Consider the following 27507-nt stretch of genomic DNA (forward strand, 5'->3'; position numbering starts at 1 on the left):
ACAGCCTTGAGTCTTCTTGGGTATGACACTACATGCTTGGCACACCTGCATTTGGGGAGTTTCTCCCATTCTTCTCTGCAGATCCTCTCAAGCTTTGTTAGGTTGGATGTGGAGCATTGCTGAATAGCTTAATTCAGGTCTCTCCTGAGATGTTCGATCGGGTTCAAGTACGGGCTCTGGCTGGGCCACTCAAGGACATTCAGAAACTTGTACCGAAGCCACTCCAGGTCATTGTCCTGTTGAAGTTTGAACCGTCGCCCCAGTCTAAGGTCCTGAGCACTCTATAGCAGGTTTTCATCAAGGATCTCTCTGATGAGTCCAAATTTTAGATTTTTGGTTCCAACCGCCATGTCTTTGTGAGACGCTGAGTTGGTGAACAGATGATCTCTGCATGTGTGGTCCACCATGAAGCAAGGAGGAGGAGGTGTGATGTTGTGGGGATGTTTTGCTGGTGACACTGTCTGTGATTTATTTAGAATTCAAGGCACACTTAACCAGCATGGCTACCACAGCATTCTGTAGCGATACGCCATCCCATCTGGTTTGTGCATAGTGGGACTATCATTTGTTTTTCAAAATGACAATGACCCCAAACACACCTCCAGGCAATGTAAGGGCTATTTGACCAAGAAGGAGAGTGATGGAGTGCTGCATCAGATGACCTGGCCTCCACAACCACCCGACCTCAACCCAATTGAGATGGTTTGGGAGGAGTTGGACCACAGAGTGAAGGAAAAGTATCCAACAAGTGCTCAGCATATGTGGGAAATCCTTCAAAACTGTTGGAAAAGCATTCCAGGTGAATCTGGTTGAGAGAATGCCAAGAGTGTGCAAAGCTGTCATCAAGCCAAAGGGTGGCTTCTTCGAATAATCATAACATTTAAAATATATTTTGATTTGTTTTAACACTTTTTTGGTTACTTCAAGATTATATGTGTGTTATTTCATATTTTTGATATCTTCACTGTTATTCTACAATGTAGAAAATAGTACAAATAAATAAAGACCCTTGAAAGAGTAGGTGTTCTAAAACTTTGACTGGTACTGTATGTATGTGTGTGTGTGTGTGCATGCATGTGTCTGTGTGTGTAATGGGAAATGGGATACCTAGTCAGTTGCACCACTGAATGCATTCAACCCAACCACTCTGAATCAGAGAGTTGCGGGGGACTGCTTTAATCAACACCCACGTACTCCGGGGTGCAGTTGTTGTTGGGTTTTAACTGCCTTGCTCAAGGGCAGAACGGCAGATTTTTCCACCTTGCCAGCTCTGGGATTCAAACCAGTGCCCTTTCGGTTACTGTCCCAATACCTGCCGCCCCTCAAATGTCAGTGAGTGGAGTTGTGCACATTATTTTGAGGTGTCTTGCTCTATCCCTGTGCAGCTGTGCCTTGCCTGAGTTCTGTTCTATTCCGTGTAGAGCGGTGGGATGTTGGGTTGGGTAGGAATGCAAGGACACATGGAGGGACCAGTCCCACACACTCACCACACACATACACACAAACACACACCACACCGCATATGAATCAAAAACCCAACTCCAGTTCAGTTCATTAACTGCTCTGTCATCTCAAAGTCTCTCACACCACTCTATAAATACCTTACTTTCCCCCAAAAATTTGTTTTCCCTTTTTTTCAGCACATGAAAATGCTTCACTGCATCTTCCAGTTCTTTCTGATGTGGGCTCTTTATTTTGTACATTTGAACAAAACCACACAATGGTGGTTCTGCGTCTAGAATATTAAAACATTCTCCAGGGGGAAGACAAAAGGTTTGAAGTTTTAATAGGGTAGTCTTAAATAAAACTCCTCTTTGAGTTTAACAGCTATATAATGTGGGACAGTTATGGGTTTAGTTTCTAGTTGAATTGCAACTTCTTTTCTGTTACGGTCCGAGAGATGGGGGGCTGAGGTCTGACTGGTATGCCTGGTATCCACAACACTGGGTGAATCCCAAATGGCTCCCTATTCCCTATAGAAACCTTTTGTCTCTCTACAACATCTTTATGATCTAAAACATCTTTATGAGATTAGGAATTGAGGTGTTTTCACAGCAATACAAACACAGACACAGAGGAATAAACACAATGGGATGAAATGTTGCATTAAAGTCATCAAAAGCCTTTGCTTTATCGACCAAAACTAAATCTAGACAACAGAAGGATCAGATTTAAACATAAAGTAAACATCTATAAAGGTTGTTTCTCTGAGTTGTTCTTTGCTGCATGGTACTCTTGGGTGACTCAGCACATCAGCATGGAGAAAAGGAAACACTGGACATTGTTGGTCACCGCCTTTCAAATTGTGTTGCTTTATGGGGGGGGGGGTTCACTACATGAACTTTACAGAAATCATGTGATCAAAGGTCGACTGCAAGTTTCTGCAGTTGCTCTTCACCAACTTCACAATAGAGCAATAGAGCCTATTGTGAAGCAGTCATTAGGGTATTTTGTTTGACTCAAGCGAACGTGACCAAAGAAGTGACTGAAACAGGAACCTACTTTGCCGCAATTCACGTGTACAGTGGATATGCTCTAATGATGATATTTGAGGCTTTCTCTCACCACTTGATTGATATTTTCCGTTTATGAGACTGTGATCTGGGGGTTGGAGACATGTTTATTCCGACATTAAAAATAACAACTTTTATAAACAATGGTAACACTGCTATGTTGCACTGAGCCTTGCTGTTGGAAAACCACATCAGTGTCCGACTTTTCGGCTGTCGCAGACGCACCTCCCCCGACTTCACTCCTCTACAGCCGGTTGCTTTCGCCTTACCACTCAAACGAGGCCCATGACTCTTCCAATCTTTCCCTCCTTTTACACACATACTGGGCACCCCCCTCTGGTACATACTGGTATTACATTGTTTCAATAGATCATCTTTCACAGTCATGACACAACTCAGCCTCTGTTTATCATTTTTCTTGGTGATGCCGCCCAGGTGAATATATGAAGAGATTTTTCACAATTCATCTTTCCTAGATGCATCCTCTCTCCTCTCCTCCATCTCAAAACACATTGGAGAAGAAAGTCTGAGGGGCGGGACCATGGACCTTCTCCTTCAATACGGTTGAAGGAGGAAAAAAAGAGAATTCAACAAATCGTCACAAGACAAATTGAGCCATGGACTACATGGCTGATGTTGTACTTAATTTAACACCAATATATAGGGCCTTGCTATAGATATGACCACACACACACGCGCACGCGCACACACACACACGCGCACACACACACACACACACACACACACACACACACACACACACACACACAAGCATGTTGTTGGTAGGATCTCACACACACACTCTGATAGGATACAGTGTAAATTGAGTCATGTGCTTTCTGCCCTATGAGAAAACGTCAGTTCAGTGAGCTGCTGAAGTGTTGAAGTGCTTTCTAGAATTTTGAGTTGATGTCTAATAAAACGACATTAAGGACTTTTAACCTCCCAAACAACCTGGCGTGTTTGTGTGTGTGTGCATGTGTGTGTGTGCATACGTGCATGCATGTGTGTGTAGTCATGTGTGATTGCAATTGTGAGCGTCTGCCATATGTGAGCATGCTAGCAACTGTGTGTATGTGGGGGCGTGTGTCTGTGTGTATGTGTGTGTGTGTTCTAGCAACAGTGCATTTATGTGTGTGTATTTGTATGTGTGTGGTGATGTGCGTGTGAAACAGAGCCAACACCTTAAAAAATCTACTAATTAAACTGTGTGAAAAGTGCAGAACCACCGCACCAGAGAGAGAATATGTGCATGTCATTACTGCCTGCATTGCTGACACTGACCCAGATCGGAAAAAAAAAGAACAGAACAAAGAAAGAGTGAGAGAGAGAAGAGAGCGGGAGAGAGTGTGTGTGCATGTGTCCATGCACACGTGTGTGTGGCAAGGGATAAAAAAAAAGAAATAAAAAAAATCTATGGAATAAAAACTCAAATTCAACTAGAAAAAAAGGGTTCGGTTTAAAAAGCAAACTGGGAGTTTAAGAGTATCTTTGAAGTATATCACAAGCCCTGTGACTGGGATTAGAGCTGTGTTAAGTCGAAGCAGAAGTTGTGTGCCTGGCCATGGGGCTTTGATGGCTGTGCTGTGGTGTTTGAAGTGGTTAGCAGAGGGATGGGAGCAGCGTGTGGCGTCAGTGGGACAGACGGGAGGCAAGGGGGGGAGGGCAGGTGGGAGACATGGGAGAGTTAGGGAGGGGGAGGGAGGGGGGGAGAGGCAGGGTGGCGACAGCACAGGGCTGGGGAGCGGGGGGTGGAGGAGAGGTAGAGTGTGGGGAGACCCAACCATGGTAGCTCCGGGGGGGAGCCAGGGTGGCGACAGCACCGGCTGAGGGGGATTCAACCAGGGTGGAAGGAGAGTGAAGGAGGGAAGGGGAGTGATAGAAAAGGGATAGAGAGAAGGAGGGAGGAGGAGAAGGAATGCTAGAGAAGAAGAAGAAGAAGAAGAAGAAGAAGAAGAAGAAGAAGAAGAAGAAGAAGAAGAAGAAGAAGGCTGAGTGCGTGCCACTGCCGGCTGGGTGGTTTTCAGATCCAGGATCTGGGACCAGGCACAGTCAGAGCTCTGATATCATCCACACACACATACTGTGATGATGCAACCATTCTCAGATACACTTCCAATACGTGGTAGAACCCTTCCCCTCCAATGTGTGTGTGTGTGTGTGTGTGTGTGTGTGTGTGTGTGTGTGTGTGTGTGTGAGTGAGTGAGACCACTGCTCCATGACCACTGTGACAAGAGCCTGAAGAAAATTCATTATAGGTTTCAATATGTGTTCTCTCTACCTATGACGGAAAATCCTGCTATTAGGTACCATGACGAGTGCATTAAAAAAGTAATTTGGGGTTTCATATTCATGTTAGCTATACTGCAACTATACATTTTGCTTACGTTGGACACCCCTGTGAGCTCTCTCAAATTTGTTTGATTTCTCAATAAAAATCAATAAAGGTAACTGTTTTACGTAAGCAATTCAATTCCTCACATGTCAGATAATCCTGTTATTTCACAGTGATAACCAGAGGTTCCCTTTCAGTCAGTTGGTCAACTCGGTACAACAGCTAATGAGGAGTTTGCTCGCTAGCGCCCTCTACTGAAAAACATTAGAATCATGCCTGACAATGCCAATGAACACCGTGCCTCGCCTGAAGTCTTCCACAGCTGGTACAGGATTTTTTTGTGCACGTGCACGGGATCACTTCTCACTTTTCACAGCGTGGTAGCCAGGGCACCATACACCAAAAGAGCAGAGAAGTTGAGCTTTGCGCATTAATGCTCTTAGTTGTTGTGAAAATCGACACACTATGCTGTTTGTTTTCTGCATCTAAGTCATATCGCTGAGTCAATCTTTACAGAGGGTCAATTTGTTAGTTATTCTTCTGCCTGTTTAGCCTCGCTAACTTGTTGTAAGTAAAATGACAAGCAGGCTGTTAAGTTCAGGACCTTGCCCACAGTCACCTGGTTTCACAGTGTCTTTGAATGGTACTCACGAGTGTTGCTTTGTATTTCTCATCTGGGTGCATGCTCAGGCTTCCCTGGATCGAACTAGCTTGTGCGACAACTGTTGCTGGCTGCGTCCAAGCTCACTCGATAGGCATGTGGCCTTCCTTAGAAGGCTTGGTGGGACGGAAGTTGACTGAAGTTGACCTTCCTCTCCAAACAGTGAGTAGGAGCAGTGTAAAAACAAAGCGGGGGGTGTCAATATAAATAGTCCGGGAGGCCATTTGATTAACTGTTCAGCAGTCTTATGGCTTGGAGGTAGAAGCTGTTAAGGAGCCTTTTGGACCTAGCTCCGGTACCACCTGCCATGCGGTAGCAAAGAAAACAGTCTATGACTTGGGTGACTGGGGTCTTTGACAAGTTTTTGGGCACTGCTTAGCTCCGCTTGTCTCTTTTTCCAGACTTTGTCGATGAGCTAAAGACCTTAATGGGGCCCAGCCGCATTCAGCAAACCTGATGTTGCATGGGTCTCCCACTTCATGGATGTGGAGGGGATGGAGGGGGCAGGGCTTGTCTACACGCCTCCGGGGGAAGGGAAGCTAGCTGGCTACCTAGCTCCGTTGGCTAATAAAGGGATGGCTAACCATAACCCGTCACTGCCGAATAAGCGTAGTCGTTTTTCGGGGGAGCAGCACTGGGCCCAGGGGGGTGGTGGCCAAGTCCCTGAACACGTTCACAATGCTGCATGTTTGCCAGACTGAGCTGTTGGCTGACCTGGCCATGGTTCTGGCTGCCCCATGCTGAGCTCCTAGATGTTCCGTTGCGCATGTCCCTTGGCATGGGGGCTACCGTGGTTGGGGCAGCGGCAACTTTGATTGACTTTGTCGCAGGTTACGCCCAAGGGTGAAGTGAAAGCTGGTCCCTGCAAGGAGCTGGGAAGGCAGCAGCCCTTGCTCAGCTAGCGCAATGAGAGTGGAGGTGGCACGGACTGGAGTTCCCCTTTCCCCCCCTCCCCAGATGTTCTCTGTGACAACAGTACCCCCAAGTGGCACGGCCAATCAGGGGGAGACACTGGTAGCCGAAGCCCTCGAACCCAGACTGGACCGAGCTTCAGGCAAACTCGGCCCTTAAACACATGATTTCTACCCCAAGTGTTCACTGGTGTCAAGAGTGCTGTGTCCTCCATGTGGGCTTAATAAAAAGAGTCCCTTCCTCACAGACAGACACTCAGTGGTTGAGAGTGGTGGAAATAAAAAAACGCATGAAAAAAAATCCCAAATTCTCCTAATCCACAAATTGACGTTCGGCCCCTTCAGATGGCACTTTACGGGACACTCACTCTCTATGTCGAAGCCCTGTATTATGCAAACAGTGACGTTGTGCGTCCCCCAGGTTTTCACTGAGTCATCACGTCGACTGCTCCCAAGACCTCAGCCCCTGTTATGAGGGAGGAGGTTTCTTCCCTTCTCCAGAATCAGGCAATCCGAGAGGTTCCTATGTAAGAGGTCCAGGAAGGCTGGCACAGCCAGTATTTCCTCGTTCCTAAAAGAGGTGGGACTTTGACTCCCATTTAAGCCTGCATGCCCTACAGAAGCAACATCAGGGTCTACACATTTTGTGTTGTTTCTCTCCTTCAACTAACACTACTGTAGTCACTGACTGTCAAAGGACCTTAAATGTGCTACAGACAGGAATTTCTCCCCTATGTGGAAGTTAGGCAAATTGAAACAGCACTAGCCTGCATTCAAAAATATATCCCCCCGCATCCCATTTCCCATTAACATGGTGGAGACTCACGCTTGAGCCTTTTACTTTCGGGTTTTAGTCCACCAGCTTCAAACATGTGTAAAAACAATGTTTTTTTTATTGAAAATATATTTCACATCAATTTAGATGGTACAATGATTCCCTACACTATTCAGTGCCTGTTTTCTCACATTACCTGACATTACCTGGATTTTTGCAACCAGGAAATTACAGAGCGCCCCAGTTTCCACTGGACAACACAGCCGCAAAGTCAAAACAGCTTTCGCATTTTGACTATAGATGCCGGCCTGGCTTAAAATCAATAGGCGAATCTCACATCCAAACACAATACTGGCGGCTAAGTAATACTGTGAAACACTATCATTCCACTATTACTGCAGATATATTATGGACATTTCCAGAAATTACATTGCAAATTAAAAAAAAGAATGTGTAAAATCTTTAAGCCTTAATTTCTCACACACAGTTTCCGGCCTCGAGGATCCTGTTCCCCCTATCATACCTGAACTACACTGATCATTAGCAATGATTATCTAATCAAAATGTCTCGTCTTAATTCTGTAGAAAGCTGAAAAAAGACCTCCTTCTGCAGTTCATTCCATTCACAACATTACTGTTTGTATTGCTCTCTGCTATTGATTAGCAGTTACAACTTCTTCGGTTAATTAAAACATATCCTTAACCACAGATCTAGGGTCAGATTATCCCTAACCAGATTCTGTATCAGTGATTATGAGCAGCAACTTCGACCTATTTAGTTAGAATCAAGCAAATTGTAACAACGTAGCACAAGAGTTGAAGCGCTTTTCAATATATAAAGAAATATGTGTGACATTGTGGTTGGGAACAGCAACTTCTACCTACTCCGTTAGAATCTGTCAACAAAACAAAAAACGTTATTTAACTAGGCAAGTCAGTTAGGAACAAATTCCTATTTACAATGATGGCCTAATTGCTCTACATAAATACAAATGTGTTGTTCAGGTAAGCCCCACTGAATTGCACCCTACTCACCATAAAGTGCAAGAGTTTTGACCATGGCTCTGGCCAAAAGTAACACCCTATATATTGAATAGAGTGCCATTTGGGATGCACAGTCTTCCTTTATCAGTAATACCACAGGTGAAGGGCAGCTGATGGAATGTGTTCTCTCCCTGTAGGTGGGAGTGAGGGCACGGCAGAGCAGCTGGTCTACAGGGCAGCTAGTGTAAAGAGCATATCAAGGTGGTACCTGTTGATCACAGGTACTGAGAGGTAGGAGTAAAGTACACCCAACAGTCAAGTCTCTGCCAATGCCACGCTCTCTCACTGTCAGCTCTGAGTTCACCTGAACTGCACTGTAGCAAAACCTCAGAAACGGGTGTGTTTGTATGTGCATGTGTAAGTGAGAGTGCGAGAGAAAACTGATGAATAGGTTAAGAGGGAGAAGAGAGAGGAGAGAGAGAACAAGCGATAGGGGGAACAATGACAGAGAAGGATTGAGGGAGAGAGACAGACAGGGACATAGAGGGAGACACCAAGCAGCAAACATTCACAGGGCCAGATTAACAAATCATAGGCGCCTGTTTTTTTTTGGGGGGGGGGGGGGGGACTCAGTCAGGCTCTCAACCTACTGTTGACAGTTAGAATAAACAAGGTGCATTTTTAAATGCTGTTACGCATCAGCAGTTTCTCTTATGTCACTCAATTAGCCATGTCAGCTAAAATTGATAAATGAGTCTAGTCTTGTAGTAAAAATGGCCGAATACCGACCGGGCATGCAGGGCATATGCCCAGGGGCCTTGAATTCCATGGGGCCCCCATTCATTTTTTGTTAGTCGGTCTCACTCCATAATGTCACAGTGGAATTATGTTTTTCGAAATTTTTACAAATGAATTACAAATGGAAAGTTGAAATGTCTTCAGTCAATAAGTATTCAATCCCATTATGGCAAGCCTAAATAAGTTCAAGAGTAAACGTAAAAATGTGCTTAACAAGTCACATAATACGTTCCATGGACTCACTGTGTGCAATAATAGTTAACATGATTTTTGAATGACTACCTAATCTCTGGACCCCACACATACAGTTACAGTAAGGTCCCTCAGTCAAGAAGTGGATTTTAAACACAAATTCAACCATAAAGACCAGGGATGTTTTCCAATGCCTTGCAAAGAAGGTGTTACACGGAGTGGAACAGGGGAACCCAAGAGCAGACTCAGATTAGGAGACTGGGATGAAGCAACCAAGGTATTTATTGAAACACAGGAAGAAGATGGAGTGCAGGCCAGGGGAAGCTTGGGTGGGTTGCATGAAACCAGGTTGGAGCGAGAGGAAAATAGCGTCAGGCAAGGGAAAACAGGCCCAACAGAATCTTAACAGGAACAAACGGCTAGAAACATAGACTGACTGAGCAGAGATTACGATCTGGCAGCGTGGAAGTGGCAGGGATGAGTATTTGTGGAGGTCTTGATTATGGAACAGGTTGCAGTTGGTGGGGATCTGCTCTCACTCCTGCCCACACAATCACACAGAAGGAGAGAGTACTGGGGTAGTCGCGGCAGGTCAAGGAGACACATGATGAGCAGCAGAGGGCGTTGCCGGAGCAGATGTGACAGAAGGGTACCTATTGGTGGATGGGTAAAAAAAAGCAGACATTGGATATATTTTTAATTTAATTTTTATCTTTATTTAACTAGGCAAGCCAGACTTCTTAAGGCTAGGCGTCCCGCTAGTGGGATGAAACTGGAGGGCGCACAATTCAAATAAAAATCATTAAAATTATGGATATTAAACATGTAGGTACATACAAGTGTCTTAAAGCAGTTAAACGTTTAAATTCTTGTTAATCTAACTGCACTGTGTTACACGGAGCAGCACAGGGGAACCCAAGAGCAGACTCAGACCAGGAAACAGGGATGAATGAACCAAGATATTTATTGTAACACAGGGAGAGATGAAGTGCAGGTCCAGGGAAGCTTGGATGAGTTGTAGGAAACCCGATGTGGAGGCTGAGGTTGGACTGAGCTGGGTTGGGACAGGGTAAACAGGTCTGGAGGGGAATCCAAGGGAGTGATGATGAGTTGAATTCAGAACAGGGTAGCAGAGTGGTGAGATGTGGAACAGGAGACAAGAACCAGAGTCAGAGCAGAAAAACTGCAGTGAGATGAGAAACAGCGTCGGGCAAGGAAATAGGCACAGCAGGATACAGGATCTTAAATAACAACAAATAGCTAGAAGCAGGACTGACTGAATGGAGATTACGATCTGGCAAAGTGGAAGTGGCAGGACTGAGTATTTGTAGAGGTCTTGATTATGGAACGAGTTGCAGCTGGTGGGGAACTGCTCTGACTCCAGTACACCTGTCTCCAACCACACAATCACACACAGAGAGAGAACAAGAGGGAGAGGGAGAGAACTGGGGGAATGGCTGCAGGTCAAGGAGACACCGGATGTCCACTAAGGGGCGTAGCAGGAGCAGATGTGACACACCATCCGATTTACAGTAGACTTTAAAGTGAAAGCACGCCATGCGATTGTTTGAGGACGGCGCCCCACATCAAAATATTTTTCCACCAGTACAGGTTTCATAAATTCACAAATAGCGAATAAATATTCACTTACTTTTAAAAAATATTCCTCTGATTTGTAATCCAAAGGGTCCCAGCTACAGCATGTAGTGTCGTTTTGTTAAAATCCTTCATTATATCCCTAAAAGTCTGTTTAGTTGGTGCCATCGATTTGAGTATTCCACTCGTTCAACATGCAGAGAAAGGAATCCAAAAAGCTACCGCTAAACTTTGTTAAAACAAGTCAAAATACGTTTCTATATAATTCTTAGATACCCTAAAATGGAAATAAAATATAATGTTTCATACGGAAAGAAGTATATTCAATAGGAAAACAATATTAGCAGGTGTGTGTCCTCTTCGTCTCGCGTGCATACACAAATTTACGTTGATCAGCCCTATGTTTTGGAAGAAACAAGCCTGAAACCTTGAACAAAGACTACTGACACCCAGTGGAAGCTATAGGAATTGCATACCGGGAGTGTCAAGTTCTGACCTTAGTTCTTTTGTTATGTCTTTGTTTTAGTATGGTCAGGGCGTGAGTTGGGTGGGTTGTCTATGTTCAGTTTTCTATGTTGTGTTTTGAGTTTGGCCTTGTATGGTTCTCAATCAGAGGCAGGTGTCGTTAGTTGTCTCTGATTGAGAATCATACTTAGGTAGCCTTTTTCCACCTGTGTTTCGTGGGTGTTTATTTTCTGTTCTGTGTTTTGTATTTCACCGTTCAGGACTGTTTCGTTTCGTTCTTGTTGTTTTTGTTTTGTGTTCATATAATAAATACAATATGGACACTTACCACGCTGCGCATTGGTCCTCCGATCCTTCTTACTACTCCTCCTCAGAAGAGGAGGACGAGAATCGTTACATGGAGCTAGATTGGGGTCTCAAAAAAAAATCTGGTTGTTTTTCTTTGGATTTTCTCCTACCATATCTATTGTGTTATAGTCCCCTACATTATTTTTACCAATTATATGCATATCCTGGATTCAGGGCCTGAGCAACAGGCAATTTACTTTGGGCACGTTAGTCGGGTGGAAATTGAGAAAAATAGACCCTAGGCTGAAGAAGTTTTAAGAACATATTTTTATTTACAATGGTGGCCTACACCGGCCAAACCCGGACAACAACCAGTTGTGATACAGCCTGGATTCAAACCAGGGTGTCTGGCACTAAGATGCAGTGCCTTAGACCAATGGGCCACTCCCTTCGAGCATGGTGAAGATATTAATTAAGCTTTGGATGTTACCTTCAATACACAATACACTACAAAGATACAGGCGTCCTCCCAAACTCAGTTGCCGGATAGGAAGACAACCGCTCAGGGGCCATATGAGGCCAAAGGTGACTTTAAAACAGTTAGAGTTTAATGGCTGTGATAGGAGAAAATTGAAGATGGATAAACAGACATTGTGGTTACTCCACAATACTAACCTAAATGACAGAGTGAAAAGAAGGAAGCTTGTACAGAATAAAAAATATTCCAAAGCATGCATCCTGTTTGCAACAAGGTAATAAAGTAATACTGCAGAAAATGTGGCAAAGCAATTAACTTCTGTCCTGAATACAAAGTGCTATGTTTGGGGCAAATCCAATGGAACACATTACCGAGTACCGCTTTTCATATTTTCAAGCACAGTGGTGGCTGCATCATGTTATGGATATGCTTGTAATTCTTAAGAACTGGGGAGTGTTTCAGGATAAAAAATTAATGGAATGGAGTTTTCCTAGAGGAAAACCAAAATCAGTCTATTTTACATCAGACACTGGGAGGACAATACCCTAAAACACAAGGTTAAACCTATGCTGGAGGTGCTTACCAAGACGTCAACGAATGTTCCTGTGTGGCCATGTTCCAGTTTTAACTTAATCTGCTTCAAAATCTATGGAAAGACTTGAAAATGGTTGTTGAGCAACCAAATCTCGCTTCAGTGCCCCCTAAAGGCTTGGGCCGGCCCTGAATAAAAAGGCTAGGTCTGGCCCTGTCTCTCCCTCAGTTACACACATAGGCCCCCTACCTCTTCTCCTCCCACATCTGATGATTAGCAGAGCGGCACCAGGCAGCAACAGGCTGTCTAAACTCATTGAGAGCGGGCTCCTAAGTCCTCCTGTGGTTGGCAGTTGCAGTAAAATATATATATATATATATACTACATACAGTTGAAGTTGGAAGTTTACATACACTTAGGTTGGAGACATTAAAACTCGTTTTTCAAGCATTCCACAAATGTTCTTGTTAACAAACTATAGTTTTGGCAAGTCGGTTAGAACATCTACTTTGTGCATGACACAAGTCATTTTTCTAACAATTGTTTACAGACAGATCATTTCACTGTATCACAATTCCAGTAAGTCAGAAGTTTACATACACTAAGTTGACTGTGCCTTTAAACAGCTTGGAAAATTCCAGAAAATGATCTCATGGCTTTAGAAGCTTCTGATAGGCTAATTGACATAATTTGAGTCAATTGGTGGTGTACCTGTGGATGTATTTCAAAGCCTACCTTCAAACTCAGTGCCTCTTTGCTTGCCATCATGGGAAAATCAAAAGAAATCAGCAAAGACCTCAGAAAATAAATTGTAGACTTCCACAATTCTGGTTCATCATTGGGATCAATTTCCAAATGTCTGAAGGTACCATGTTCATCTGTACAAACAATAGTACGCAAGTATAAACACCAGCTGTCATACCGCTCAGGAAGGAGATGCGTTCTGTCGTTCTCTCTATTATTATTCTGACATTTCACATTCTTAAAATAAAGTGGTGATCCTAACTGACCTAAGACATAGAATTTTTACTAGGATTAAATGTGAGGAAAACTGAGTTTACTACGATTAAATGTTGTGAAAAACTGAGTTTAAATGTATTTGGCTAAGGTGTATGTAAACTTCCAACTTCAACTGTATATAATATATACTGTGTTTTATTTATATATCTATATAATGCCTCTTGGGGCACCTACGGGCCTGGCCCCAGGGGCTTCACCCACTGTAAACCCATGCATTAATCTGGCCCGGTACATCCATGTCCACTCCTAGCAGGTGTAATGTTTACAGCACTGTTGGGGTGATCAAGACAAACGTCCTGAGCAAATGCCCACCTGTTGCTCTCTCTGTTGATACAGTCTAGATCAGAGCAAGATCCTACCCACAACATGCCCATCCAACCTCTAGTTCAACATCTAGTTCCCTTGCTAGTCAACACTGACATCAGCTTAGTAAACAAGTCAGTTAGGTGAAGTTTGGTTAGTTAGGTGACGTGTTCACCTCTCTCTCTCTCTCTCTAGCTCTCTCTCTTTGTTCTTCTCTGTCTCTCTCTCTAGCTCTCTCTCCCTCTGTCTGTATCTGTCTCTCTCTGTCTCTGTCGTGCTCTCTATCTCTAAATTCAATTCAATTCAAAGGGGCTTTAATGACATGGGAAATATGTTTACATTGCCAAAGCAAGTGAAATAAACAAGAAAAAAAATAGAATAAAAAATAAATAAAAAAACAACAATAGAAATGAACAGTTTACGTTGCAGTCACAAAGGTATGAATAATATGAAGGCATTTCAAATGTTTTGTTAACAGCTTTCTCTCTCTCTCTCTCTCTCTCTCTCTCTCTCTCTCTCTCTCTCTCTCTCTCTCTCTCTCTCTCTCTCTGGCACCCATCTGGGTCTTGTAACACATGACAGCTGAAGTAGGGTTTCCACGTTTAATTTGAGGTGTGATTAAACGGCACATATCTATAAATTGCCAGTCAGCTAGTCAGCCAGCCAACCCTAGCCGGCTGGCTGTTTGAAAAGCCTCTCTCTGCTAAACACATGTACATGCAACACAGTCTGCAAAGTTAATGCAGATTATTTTCACCTGCATGGGGCATTCAGGATGGAGCATCCAAAATAGCAACCCCAAATGGGACGTGTTGGCAAAGTTGTGTCATTGCAGTGGTAGCAATTGTCCAATTTGTTTAAATGTATCAATATGATGTGGATTTTTTATCTTCATACTGAATGAAAATAGCTACATCTAAATGAGTGAGAGACCACAGGAAATACAGTTGAAGACTTGAAGGTGTGAATATTGCCTATGACAGTACACACACCTCCCCAGTTATGTTATCTGTGAGATCTACTGGTCCCTGCTACAAAAAAAAGAAAGAAAATAAATGCTGCTCGAGTTGGTCCTCAGTTCTATCCAATTCTGCTCTGTTCCCACCAAACCCCCTCCACCCCTCCTGCGCTCCTTCACTCCATCCCTCACCCTGACCACAGCACTTGATCCTCTCTTATCCTCCTCCTCTCCCTCCATCCCTCTCGCTCACTGGGTCTGATGCCTGTGTCGAGCCTCGTGAAGAGGGCTAGTAAATAGGGCCTGGTGCCTGGGCTTGTTGCTGTCTCACTCTCCCCTGGTCTTGCCTTCCTACCACTGTGGGAATCTGGCCTAACTCAGTGCTGCAGCTACGCAATTTGAGAGTATCTTACAAGCAGCTTAGTGATGAGTAAGTCTGTATTTCATGTTACAGCACACCTACTGTAATAGAAATACATTATCAAAGCAAGTACTGTGTGATGACAAACAGTACAATACCTTAGAATTGACTGTATTATACTGTAAAAAGGTCAATGGTAGCATAATCAGAATGAATTCATGAACGGATGATTGAAATTCATCGAGGGGAGGGGTTTGTATTTCACAGCATTTTACTGTAATTACAAGGGACTGGTGCAAGCAGGTTGGCTGCTAGGTAAAGTGTTTACACATTACAACATATTATTGAATATTTGGTGTTTTATATCACCTTAACAAAGGCTTCCAAATTTCAAAAATAAAATTGTATTGGTCACATACACATATTTTAGCAGATGTTATTGCGGTTGTAGCGAAATGCTTGTGTTCCCAGCTCCAACAGTGCAGTAATATCTAACAATTCACAACAATACTCACAAATCTAAAAATAAAAGAATGGAATTAAGAAATCTATTAGGATGAGTAATGTCGGAGTGTCATTGACTAAAATACAGTAGAATACAGTATATACATATGAAATGATTCAAACAGTGTGTAAACATTATTAAAGTGACTAGCGTTCCATTATGTGCATGTCTATGTACATAGGGCAGCAGTCTATAAGGTGCAGGGTTGAGTAGCCGGGTGCTAGCCGGCTAGTGATGGCTATTTAACAGTCTGATGGCCTTGAGATAGAAGCTGTTTTTCAGTCTCTCGGTCCAAGCTTTGATGCACCTGTACTGACCTCGCCTTCTGGTTGATAACAGGGTGAACAGGCCATGGGTTGGGGGGTGATATCCTGTGACAGGATGGCCTTCCTGTGACATCGGGTGTTGTGGGTGTCCTGGAGGGCGGGCAGTGTGCCCCCGGTGATGTGTTAGGCAGACCGCACCACCCTCTGGAGAGCCCTGCGGTTGCGGGCGGTGCAGTTGCAGTACCAGGCGGTGAAACAGCCCGACAGGATGTTCTCGATTGTGCATCTGTAAAAGTTTTGAGGGTCTTAGGGGACAAGCCAAATTTCTTCAGCCTCCCGAGGTTGAAGATGCATTGCTGCGCCTTCTTCACCACACTGGCTGTGTGGGTGAACCATTTCAGATTATCAGGTGTGTACGCAAATGAACTTGAAGCTTTTTACCTTCTCCACTGCGGTCCTGTTGATGTGCTCCCTCTGCTGTCTCCTGAAGTCCACGATCATCTCCTTTGTTTTGTTGACTTTGAGGTTATTTTCCTGGCCACTACGCCAGGGCTCTCACCTCCTCCCTGTAGGCTGTCTCATCATTGTTGGTAATCAGGTACTACTGTTATGTTGTCTGCTAACTTGAGGATTGAGTTGGAGGTGTGATTGCCACGCAGTCATGGTTGAACAGGGAGTACAGGAGGGGGCTGAGCATGCACCCTTGTGGGGCTCTGTGTTGAGGATTAGCGTAGTGGGGGCAGCCCAGGACCCAGGTGCACAGAGTTCCGACCCCAGGGCCTGAGCTTAATGATGAGCTTGTAGGGTACTATGGTGTTGAAGGCTGAGCTTTAGTCAATGAACAGCATTCTTACGTAGGTGTCCCTTGTGTCCAGATGGGATAGGGCAGTGTGCAATGCAAGGGCGATTGCATCGCTTGTGGATCTAATTTTGTACCTTTATTTAACTAGGCAAGTCAGTTAAGAACAAATTCTTATTTTACAATGTTGGTCTACCCTGGCCAAACCCTCCCCTAACCCGGACGACACTGGGCCAATTGTGATACAGCCCAGGATCAACCCAGGGTCTGTAGTGACACCTCTAGCACTGAGACGCAGTGTCTTAGACCGCTGCGCCACTCGGGCGGATGTGAGTGCCCTGATCTATTGGGGCGGCTAGCAAATTGAAGTGGGTCTATGGTGTCAGGTAAGGTGGAGGTGATATGATCCTTAATGACAGAAAGATCAATATGATCCTGATGGCAGAAGTGAGTGCTGTTTGCCCTGTCATTTAGTTCAGTTACCTTTGATTTCTTGGGTACAAGAACAATGGTGGACTTCTTAAAGCAAGTGGGAACAGTAGACTAGAAATATATGTAAACACTCCAGCCAGCTGGTCTGCGCAAGCTCTGAGGACTCAGCTAGGGATGCCGTCTGGGCCGGCAGCCTTGCGAGGGTTAATACGCTTAAATGTCTTACTCACGTCGACCACAAAGAACGAGAGCCCACAGTCAGTCCATGGGAGGGTGTTGCGTCGGTGGCACAGAAGGTGTTTAGATTGTGGCAACGACTACAGGGCAAACAGACCAAAAGGACATGGCAAAATGCTCAACCATTTCATGTTCAAGACTTGCTGCAACTCTAATCTGTCCACTATACATTTTCAATTGATGGGGCACTACAACCACATAGGAGTTAAATTGGTACTGCATTCTCACTTACAGGTGCAACAAATATAGCCTCTTACAAGGCACGCCTCCAAATATATTAATGAGGCAGAAACAACAATACCATACACCCACTAGTGGTCAAAAAGTTTTAGACACTCTAAATATACGGTACGCACTGTATTCTGTGGGGTGGAATTAGAGTACCATTCAAAATATAGTAATTTTCCCACAGTGCACCATAATTCATAGTATGCTGCAGTTAACTATTTCAGAGTTGTTTACTTTTGATATTTACCTAAAATTACCATATAAATTAAAGTTTTTCGTTACAGTGCTGCTATAGATATATAGACTTTCACTCACTCTGCTGCTCATATAATACCACACCATCTCCCTCTCTCTCTCTCTCTCTCTCTTTTCTCTCAATGTGTTTTTCACTCATTACGACTCTCTCTCTTTCTCCCTTCGATTCTCTCTCCTGTACTCATGCCCCCTGTGACAATTCTGTGCCAGAGAAAGACACATTTGGGCGCACACACACACACACACACACACACACACACACACACACACACACACCACACACACATACATGTGTGCACATGCACACACACAGCTGGGCCCCAGCTGCACACAAAGACTGGGGTTTGGAAATCAATGAAGGAGAAAGAAGAAAAAGTGGAAAGAGTTTAAATAAATTGGCACTTGACAAAAGAAGAAACCGAGAAAGAGTGAGTGAGGGAAAGAGAGAGAGAGAGAACTGTGAGGAAAAAGTTAAATTGACTATCAGCTCAACAGTACAGTACAGTTGTAAATGAATCCAAGATCAAGTAGTATGGTAAAGAGGTCAAAGGGGGGGGGGGGGGGGGTGACTCTTGCTGCACCTTAGCACAACGTGAACTCAGAGAGTTCAGAGTTCAGAGACTACTCAGAGACAGTGCTGTGAGATATAATATGTGTACACTTCATGAATGTAGTTATTTATTTAGGCAGTTGTTATTGCGATGCCATGCATTATAATGCACCACACACCATTCACGAGGCATTACAAATGTGCGTATATGCATTATGAAGAAGGTATTCGTAGGAAGTGTTAACAATGTCACACATGGAGTGCAAACCTGTACCTGCATCACCATGCTTACAACCATTCTCATATCAAACTAGGGAAGTCACATCTTATTGAAATTGTACACCATTTTCAATGAGACTTGTCTACATAAATACCCTATAACATGATCTCCTGCATTCTGGAGACAATAGACAGCAATAATCTCAACTTTGGTTGATATCTGTGGACATTGACATTTTTATTTGGAAGACAGAGACTGTAATCAATAAGAGTCATGGAGACAGAAGAAACAACGTCGTAGCATCTCTTTTTTTGGACAGACACTTTAATCCCTGTCTGTTGAGTTAGTGTTGCCAAATTCATTTGGTTATATATGGGGCCCCACTCCTCACATACACATTCTCTCCAGAGGTTTCCGCACACACACACACGCATGCACACATGCACACTCAAGCACACACGGCTCAGAGAATGAAAGCTACAAAAAAAGGGAGATACTACAAAAAATAAATACTCCCATCACCTGATCATTCTTTAGACGGCAATTAAAAATGTCCCTTCACCATCTCTTGCCATCAATATTTGTCTATGAAGCAAACTATGCAAATATACATTGTTAAAAAAATCTTCGAAAATTTAGAATATTTAGGACTGTTTTCATGTATGTTCTTCTCTAACTTCCATCTGTTGTGCATTTGCATTAAGTCCTGTACCACCACAAGAGGAAGCATCAGCAAACATCTGAGGCGGCAATGTGTCGGAGCCATTTCACCTCGTCTTGTTGTGTGAATGAACAAAACACATATCCCAGGCATTATAGTCGTATTATATTCAGTCACAAAATTTTCTGTTTCATGGTAGGAATATCTCCTTGATAGTAGTTGCGACAGTCACAACACCATTTAACTTTCAACTATAGCTGACCCCTAAATCCACAAAGAAAAGTAATTGAACTTATTTGTCTCAGAAACAACGAGCAAGTTCTGACCGTGCCTCTAAACACAACATGCATCATCAAATTATACACACCTCAATCTCTTGGTTTGATGAGAGGAACTTCCCTGATCTACAAGTAATGTGGTGGTTGCTGTTTCTAGTTCCTTGTAAGTAATTACGGTAATATGTCTTTTTTTTTTTTACTATCTTTACGTTAGTGTGAGTAGAACTGTGAAAAGGAGGTCCTGGGAAGACGGGTGCTATATTTAACAAGGAGGGGACAGTGATGGGAGCACGCACACAACCACACACATCTCGCTCTGCATCAAAATTGGGGAACACTCCTAGCAGTCAACTGTTGTGTGTAGCCTTCATCTCATCACAGCCATAGTTAAAGTCAACATTGCATGAATTTAACAGTAGCCTACAAGCAGCCCAGTGGCAAATAAAATTAAGTACACCTGCTGTAATAGAAATACGGTAGCAAAGCAAGTACTGTGTAATGACACAAAGTACAATACCATAACATTTACTGTATGATATTGTAAAACAGTAAATGCTACCGTAATCGGAATGAATTAATGAATGGATGAGGAGGGGTTTGTATTTCATAGTAGAGGCCTTAACAAAGGCTTCCAAACTTGCAGTGACTACAGGGCAAAACAGAACAAAAGGACATGGCAAAATGCTCAACCATGTAAGGTTTAAGACTTGCTGCCACTCCAATCTGTCTCATATACATTTTACATTGACGGGGTACTATAACCACATAGGAGTTCAATTGGTACTGCCTTCTCACTCATGGGTGCATCAAATATAACCTCTTGAAGGCACACCTCCAAATATATTCATGAGCCAGAAACAAAGCCATGGAGGCATGCCAAGCATTTTTTTTTTTATGCTCTCTACTTGTCAGTGTTCCAAACAGGACATTACCTACTTTCTACCTAAACATGCTAACACCATCTGATAGAATTCATAGCAAGCAGTGCACTGGAATGACATTCAGATTAACTGGAATGACATTCACTCTCATGGGATGGGTGGCCGAAAATAAGTAACTGAAAGCCACACCCCCAATAAGTCATGAATATGACCGTACTGAGGCATATGTCACTATGTTTCTATGGCTATACGCACCATGCCATTGCCTTCTTCATCTGTCCATTTCGCAAAAAGACAGCTCAAAATCCTGAGTGCAAAGCAGCTGTCTAAGGCACTGCATTGCAGTGCTAGAGGCATCACTACAGACCTGGGTTCGACCCCAGGCTGTATCACAACCGGCCGTGATTGGAAGTCCCATAGGGTAGTGCACAACTGGCCCAGCGTTGTCCGGGTTAGGGGAGGGCTTGGCCAGGGTAGCTCGTCATTGTAAATAATAATGTATTCTTAACTGACTTGCCTAGTTAAATAATGGTTCAATAAAATACAATTAAAAAACAATCCAGTGCCTTTATCACAGTCAACACCTACAGTATATTTTAGCTGTAAAAAATGCTACATTTCTCCCAGCCTCATGGCAAAATGTGTAGAATAGCATGTAATTATCTATAAAACTGCACATGTTCCTTTCTGCCCAATGGCAAAATGTGTAGAATTGCAGGAAATTAGCTTTAAAACAGCAAATTCTTCTCTCAACCTCATGGCAAAAAGTGTAGAGTAACATAAAATGATCTATAATACTGCAACATTTTCTTGTTGCCCCATGGCAAAATGTGTAGAATTGCTACTGCTACTGTGCCATGCACCACTAGTGGTCAAAAGGTTGTTGGAGCTCCAAAGATAAGGTATCATGATAAAGCGATTCTTTCCCCCACACAACATTTCCCAAAACGCATTTACAGTGTCCTGCAGTAAAACGTTTGAGTATTTTATTGTTGATAATTCAAAAAATTGTAGTATAATTTACAGTTTCTCATTACTGTGTGTGTGTGTGTGTGTGTGTGTGTGTGTGTGTGTGTGTGTGTGTGTGTGTGTGTGTGTGTGTGTGTGTGTGTGTGTGTGTGTGTGTGTGTGTGTGTGTGTGTGTGTGTGTGTGTGTGTGAGAGAGAGAGACCCTATCTGACCCACTGTAGCACTCTCTGGCTTCAGCTCCACTTGTCACTGTTAAGTGATTGACATCATCAGTTTGATGAGAAGCTATTCAGTATTTACATATGAAAACACTGAGCTACCTCAGTAATAACCTACATACATTACAAATAGAGTGTTATGCATATGCATGTTTTAATTGTAGACTACGAGTGTGGGGAAATGAGGTAGGACTTGGATATCGCATTGGTACATCTATGAAATGTAGTTATTTTTGTTTGTTTGAAAATACAGTTAATCAAATAGATGGATATATTAACTTGCAATACTCGCGCAAAAAAAGAGAATTGTATATTATAATACAATGCGTTTTTATTTGGTAAAGGAGTCAAAAGTATTTATCTGTTCTATTTTTCAACTCATTTGAATGATGTTATTCTTAATAATTTGCTAAATATAAATGATGCAGGAATACGATTATCTATTTTTGATCAATGTATCACAATAGTAGGCCTCTTAGGATTTTTGTAAATAATCGTTTCATTTGTTTGTATATCTACCCTGTCCAACTCAGTCAGTCCCTTTGCTCTTTGTGTCTTTTGTCGTGTCTAGAATAAGCGGGTTTTAATTCTGTTTGGGTGATATAACCAATACAAAGCTTTTAATAATTGTAACATATGTTTCAATTGAGTTATTATGTTCAAAACCAGTTATTATTATGAGCGCAATGATCACTGTAAACAAAATGTAAGCCTGTTATACATTGTTGTCTTGGAGGAAATATTGCTTGCGACCTGTTGCATTTCAAATGCTGCTGTTCATGTCTATCCCGTTCTTCTTTACAATATACTTTACACGTGTTTTAAAATAAATACTCCGATATACTACAACAATCACGGAGAGACAATTAAAACGAACAAAAAACGTGGGTGCAAAATCCTATGACAATAGGCTATAGTTCAAAATATGTTCTCATTTTCAAACAAGGCATTATACTTAAATATAAGAACGTCTTATTATAATTAATTATAATATCAACACTTGGAAACTTGGAAACAGTAAGTAGCCCAAAGATGTTCAGTTTCGCACTGCATGCACTGCATTCACGTTGCCGCACAATTCTGGAATTTTAGGGTTATTTCTTGAATGGCACGTGTCTAGTCTACTGGTTAAATTTGGCATGTTTCGCTGTTTTGCAAATCTCTCTCTCTAAACATGCCATCAATTGCTGTTATGGCAAAAAAAAATGCATAATGACAATATCAGTGACATCGAAACCACATGTTTATACTTCTCTAGAATGTGCTGCTATTTCCCAAAGTTTTTAAATGAGAAAAACGTCTACTTAGAGAAACCAACCCGAGTCATTTACTATTCAATACCGTCTCAATAATGAAAGATCCGCTACATCATGAGATGTGAACGACATCACAAGGACGTAATGGCAATGTGTTCAACAACTTCAACTACATAATGCGCTGCACAAGTCATATTCCATACCTTGATTCCTTCTCGGGTTCGCTTGCTTCCTTCGTTTGCCCCTGCTCTCCTCTGCCATCATGCCCCCAAAGGCTCCCTTTGCCCGAAGAAGCACTTTTTGGAGTGTCGGTGCGTGACAATTGACAACGAATGGTGTGAAACATTGCCTGCGTCCGCAGCGGGTGACTATAACCCTTCTGTAACCTCAAGTCGATGAGCTGAGAGCGAGGAGAGAAGTGAGTGATGTCATTGGAGAAGGTTAGTCCCTCCTGTCCGTGATATAGTGAGTGGATTCTCTCCACCGGCGCATTCGTTGTGGCATCTAAAAACGCAATTTAAAAGTTATGGTTTGAAGTTATACACAGTCAATTCTAAGTTATCATCTCTCAATTCTATCGAGTTCCAGCCACAAATAGAGCACGGCTTGCACAAAGAAGCAGCAAGCCGCGTTTTGGTGGTCTAAGACTCTTTATTTAATATCTGATATTCTTGTGTTTTTTTCTTTGGAAACATTATATTGTCCAATAATATTTTAACAAATTCTTGCAGTAAATACAATTTTAAAAATAGGTTCATATGCGAACAACCTATTCTTTGTCATTTATTTGTTAAATAATTGTTCATGTTGAGCGCTAGGCTGCATATGGCCAAACATATGGCCAAACGGAGAAGTTTGACATTGCAAAACTTGCAAACTATCCCAAACACCACACAACAAATCGGCATTACCAAATGCAAACATGTTTATATGGTCACTGTAGGTATTCGAAGGGAATGCATAGCCCCCCTGATGCTTTGTGGCCTGAATGTTATAGGCATCGCACCTGCACTTAAGTGCCCTGTCGTGCCCCCTGCCCTGCGCCCTATTCACCCCTGGATAGCTCGAGGAAGTGGGGAATTGTCAGTCTTTTGTGTGAAGAACTGGACCGTAATCTGTTTTGCAACTGAAAAAAACATTCGAGAAAAAAAAAACCGCTAACACGGTGTTGAGGACCCCTACCTTGGCATTCTAACCCTTGTAGAACCAATAGAACCCCCACTTCTCCCAGGTGTCCTTTAGAATATTTAGAAAACCCCTGGATGCTGTTTTTCGATCATGATAATCCGAGTGGGACATGGGAGTCACCTTTTACATTTTACATTTTTACAGAAGGACAATGTCATGGTAATGTTTCTTTCTCTTGTTATACATGTTTTATTATGCATTTTAATCCCCCCTGTCAAATTGTCAGTTTGTCATTTGCAAACTTGTTGAAAACACAGCATCATATCTGTGCAATTTGCAATCACTCATATTATTGTTGTAGGTTTATATTATTCTTTTTTTTCCCAAATTAAGAATGTTTTCTCTGTGGTCTTCACAGCTATCCTCTGACTTGTTAAAAGCCATCTCGATTCTAGATGCATCCTAGTTGCAAGGAGAGAGAGGGAGGGGAGCAGGGAGAGAGAGAGAGGGAGGTCATGGCCCTTTTGTCCAGGGATGGAAGAGGGGGGCAGTGGGGTGCATCATAAACCCAGTAGGTCAGGGGACTGAGCTAGGAGTGCAGAACTCCTGGGAGAGCTGATAACAAGCACACCACCACCGGCAGCAATTTAAAACCCAAGAGTTGACTTTGTTTTATAAAAGATAACTCTTGCATACACATTATTACCTCTCTCCATGCTTTTGATTGTGTCGACAAAACACGCCAAGCTGCTCCCTCTACTTCTGTGCCTGTACATACCAGTAGTGTGGATCTGAGTGTACACATTGATGGGTTAAGCATCCAAACATATCGTTGGCATCCTGGATTTAAAAAAAACAAAAGTGCATTTTCAGATCCATAGCTTTGAAGTCACATAACTTCACAAGGTGTTTGAATTACCTTGATTAGTCCTAGAGTCATGAAGTGTTCATCTCTCTCTCTCACTCACTCACTGGGGTTTGGTCCCTGTCTGTGGCCAGGGTTCAAAGCTGGTAGCATGGGGAGGAGACCTCTTTAACCGCATATTAAGCACAAGTTAATTATATGCCAACCTTTGGGACAAAGGCAGAGAAAAAGCTGTCGCTTGAATAGATGGCAAGACAAGAAAGTAAAAAAAGTGATTATTCTCAGCCTATGAAACTTTTTAGCATTTGAAAAAAATAACTTATTTTGGGAGATTTACATTTGTATAAGTCACGTTGTTGCAGTTGTGAGGGGAAAGGGCCTCAGTACTGCTCACGCTATCCTCTCATCAATATTATTATGTTTAAAAGATAGATACCATTGCATACAGGATGATATTGAGTTGTTCAGATAACTATTTCTCTCTTATTTACATGATCAGATGGGCCCAGCATCAGATCTTCTCTGTGTGGTGTTACATGTTTATTAAGGCAGATTGCTACTCGGGAGAATAGGCCATCAAAGTCGCCTTTCAAATCTCTTGGTCAGGAGTGTTGTTAGGTTCACCCTTTATAATCAACTCATAAATCAAACCCTCATTCACACGGGAGAGAAGTTAGACGAAGTGCACTCCAGAAATATGCGGTTTGATTTCAGAGGAACAACCCAGGGTGCCAACTCTACTAACTTCATAGGGCCAGCAACCAGGGACCAGGACCAATGAAGAGCCTAGGGTCTGCCAGCCCCTGTGGCCCCAGAGCACCAGGGTAAGGCACTAGGGTTAAGGAAGTACCATGGACCAGCTCAAGGTGCCAATCCCTACTGGCCTCAGAGGAACATGCCTGCCAGCCCCACTGACCACAGTGGATCCCATTCAGAAGCTGATGTCACTTTCAGTGGTCACCCTCACGCTGGTCTGCTTTTATAACCACTTTATAACCGTCTTCTAATGGGAAAAGAGGAAATGCCTTTTTCTAATTAGCGTTTAAGACATTTTAAAAAGAAAAAAGACAATTAAGTAAATCAAATGGATTAATTAGAGATTGTTTGTCACTGGCCTACACACAATACCCCATAATGTCAAAGTGGAATTATGTTCTTCGAAATGTTTACAAATGAATAAAAAATGAAAAGCTGAAACGTTTTAAGTCAATAAGTATTCAACCCCTTTGTTATGACAAGCCTAAATAAGTTCAGGCATAAACCTTAGCTTAACAAGTCACATAATAAGTTGCATGGACTCACTCTGTGTGCAATAATAGTGTTTAACATAATTGTTGAATGACTACCTCATCTCTGTACCCCACACATACAGATAATTGTAAGGTCCCTCATTTCGAGCTGTGAATTTCAAACACAGATTCAACCACAAAGATCAGGTTTTTCAATGCCTTGCAAAGAAAGGCACCTATTGGTAGACATGGAGTACCCCTTTTAGAATGGTGAATCAATACACCCAGTCACTACAAAGATACGCTCAGGGATTTCACCATAAGGCCAAAAACAGTTACAGCGTTTAATGGCAGTGATAGGAGAAAACTGAGGATGGATCAACAACATTGCAGTTACTCCACAATACTAACCTAATTGGCAGAGTGAAAAGAAGGAAGCATCATATTATGGGTATGCTTGTAATCGTTGAGGACTGGGGAAAAGATGAGTGCATCATGTTATGGGTATGCTTGTTAAGGACTGGGGAGATTTTCAGGATAAGAAAGAAAGAATGGAGCTAAGCACAGACAAAATCCTAGAGGAAAACCTGGTTCAGTCTTCTTTCCACCTGACACTGGGAGATGAATTCACCTTTCAGCAGGACAATAACCTAAAACACATTTACTTGAAAATCTATGGTAAAACCTGAAAATGGTTGTCTAGCATTGATCAACAACCAATTTGAACTTGAATAATTTTTTAAAGAATAATGGGCAAATGTTGTACAATCCAGGTGTGGAAAGCTCTTAGAGACTTATCCAGAAAGACGCACAGCTGTAATCACTGCCAAAGGAGCTTCTACAAACTATTGACTCAGGGGTGTGAATGCTTATTCAAATGAGATATTTATGTATTTCATTTTCAAAACATTTTCCAAAATGTCTCAAAACATGTTTTCACTGCATTATGAGGTATTGTGTGTGGACGCGTGAGAAGAAATATAATTTCATCAATTTTGAATTCAGGCTGTAACAGAACAAAATGTGGAATAAGTCAAGGGGTATGAATACTTTCCGAAGGCACTGTAGGTTTGTGTTGGCTGCAGGAGTGGAAATGGAAAAAAGTTACTCCAGGAACCCAACAATGAAAAATTGTCCAATTCACCTTAAAATGCACATTTTAACATGGCAAAATGATTTCCCTGCCAGAACGTGGTTCCCTCAGGTTCCCCATAGACCTAAATAATGGGGTTCCCCTACATTTCCACATCTGGTTGGCTGCCCATCCAAATATACAGTTACTGTCACACAAGTTAATTATCATTGGCATCCTGGATTATTTACCATTTGTATCATACTCCACTGACCTCTGGTGGCTGTA

The 27507-nt window shown here is 42.6% G+C and overlaps 1 protein-coding gene across 2 annotated transcripts in view; it reads right to left on the reverse strand.

Moving 5' to 3' along the window:
* Positions 1 to 23384, reverse strand: part of LOC110527694 (zinc finger E-box-binding homeobox 2) — a 46776-nt gene extending 23392 nt beyond the window's left edge. The window contains exon 1 of one of the 2 annotated variants that reach the window (XM_021609134.3): positions 23129 to 23384. In XM_021609134.3, coding sequence (XP_021464809.2) covers positions 23129 to 23189 — 61 coding nt within the window. In that variant the 5' untranslated portion in view covers positions 23190 to 23384. The remainder of the gene's footprint in view (positions 1 to 23128) is intronic. The other variant, XM_090240672.1, reaches the window with a different exon arrangement.
* Positions 23385 to 27507: the final 4123 nt, after the last annotated feature.

The sequence above is a fragment of the Oncorhynchus mykiss genome, chromosome 7 (assembly GCF_057628025.1).
Source record: "Oncorhynchus mykiss isolate SJ-2025 chromosome 7, ASM5762802v1, whole genome shotgun sequence".
In the NCBI taxonomy this organism is placed as follows: domain Eukaryota; kingdom Metazoa; phylum Chordata; class Actinopteri; order Salmoniformes; family Salmonidae; genus Oncorhynchus; species Oncorhynchus mykiss.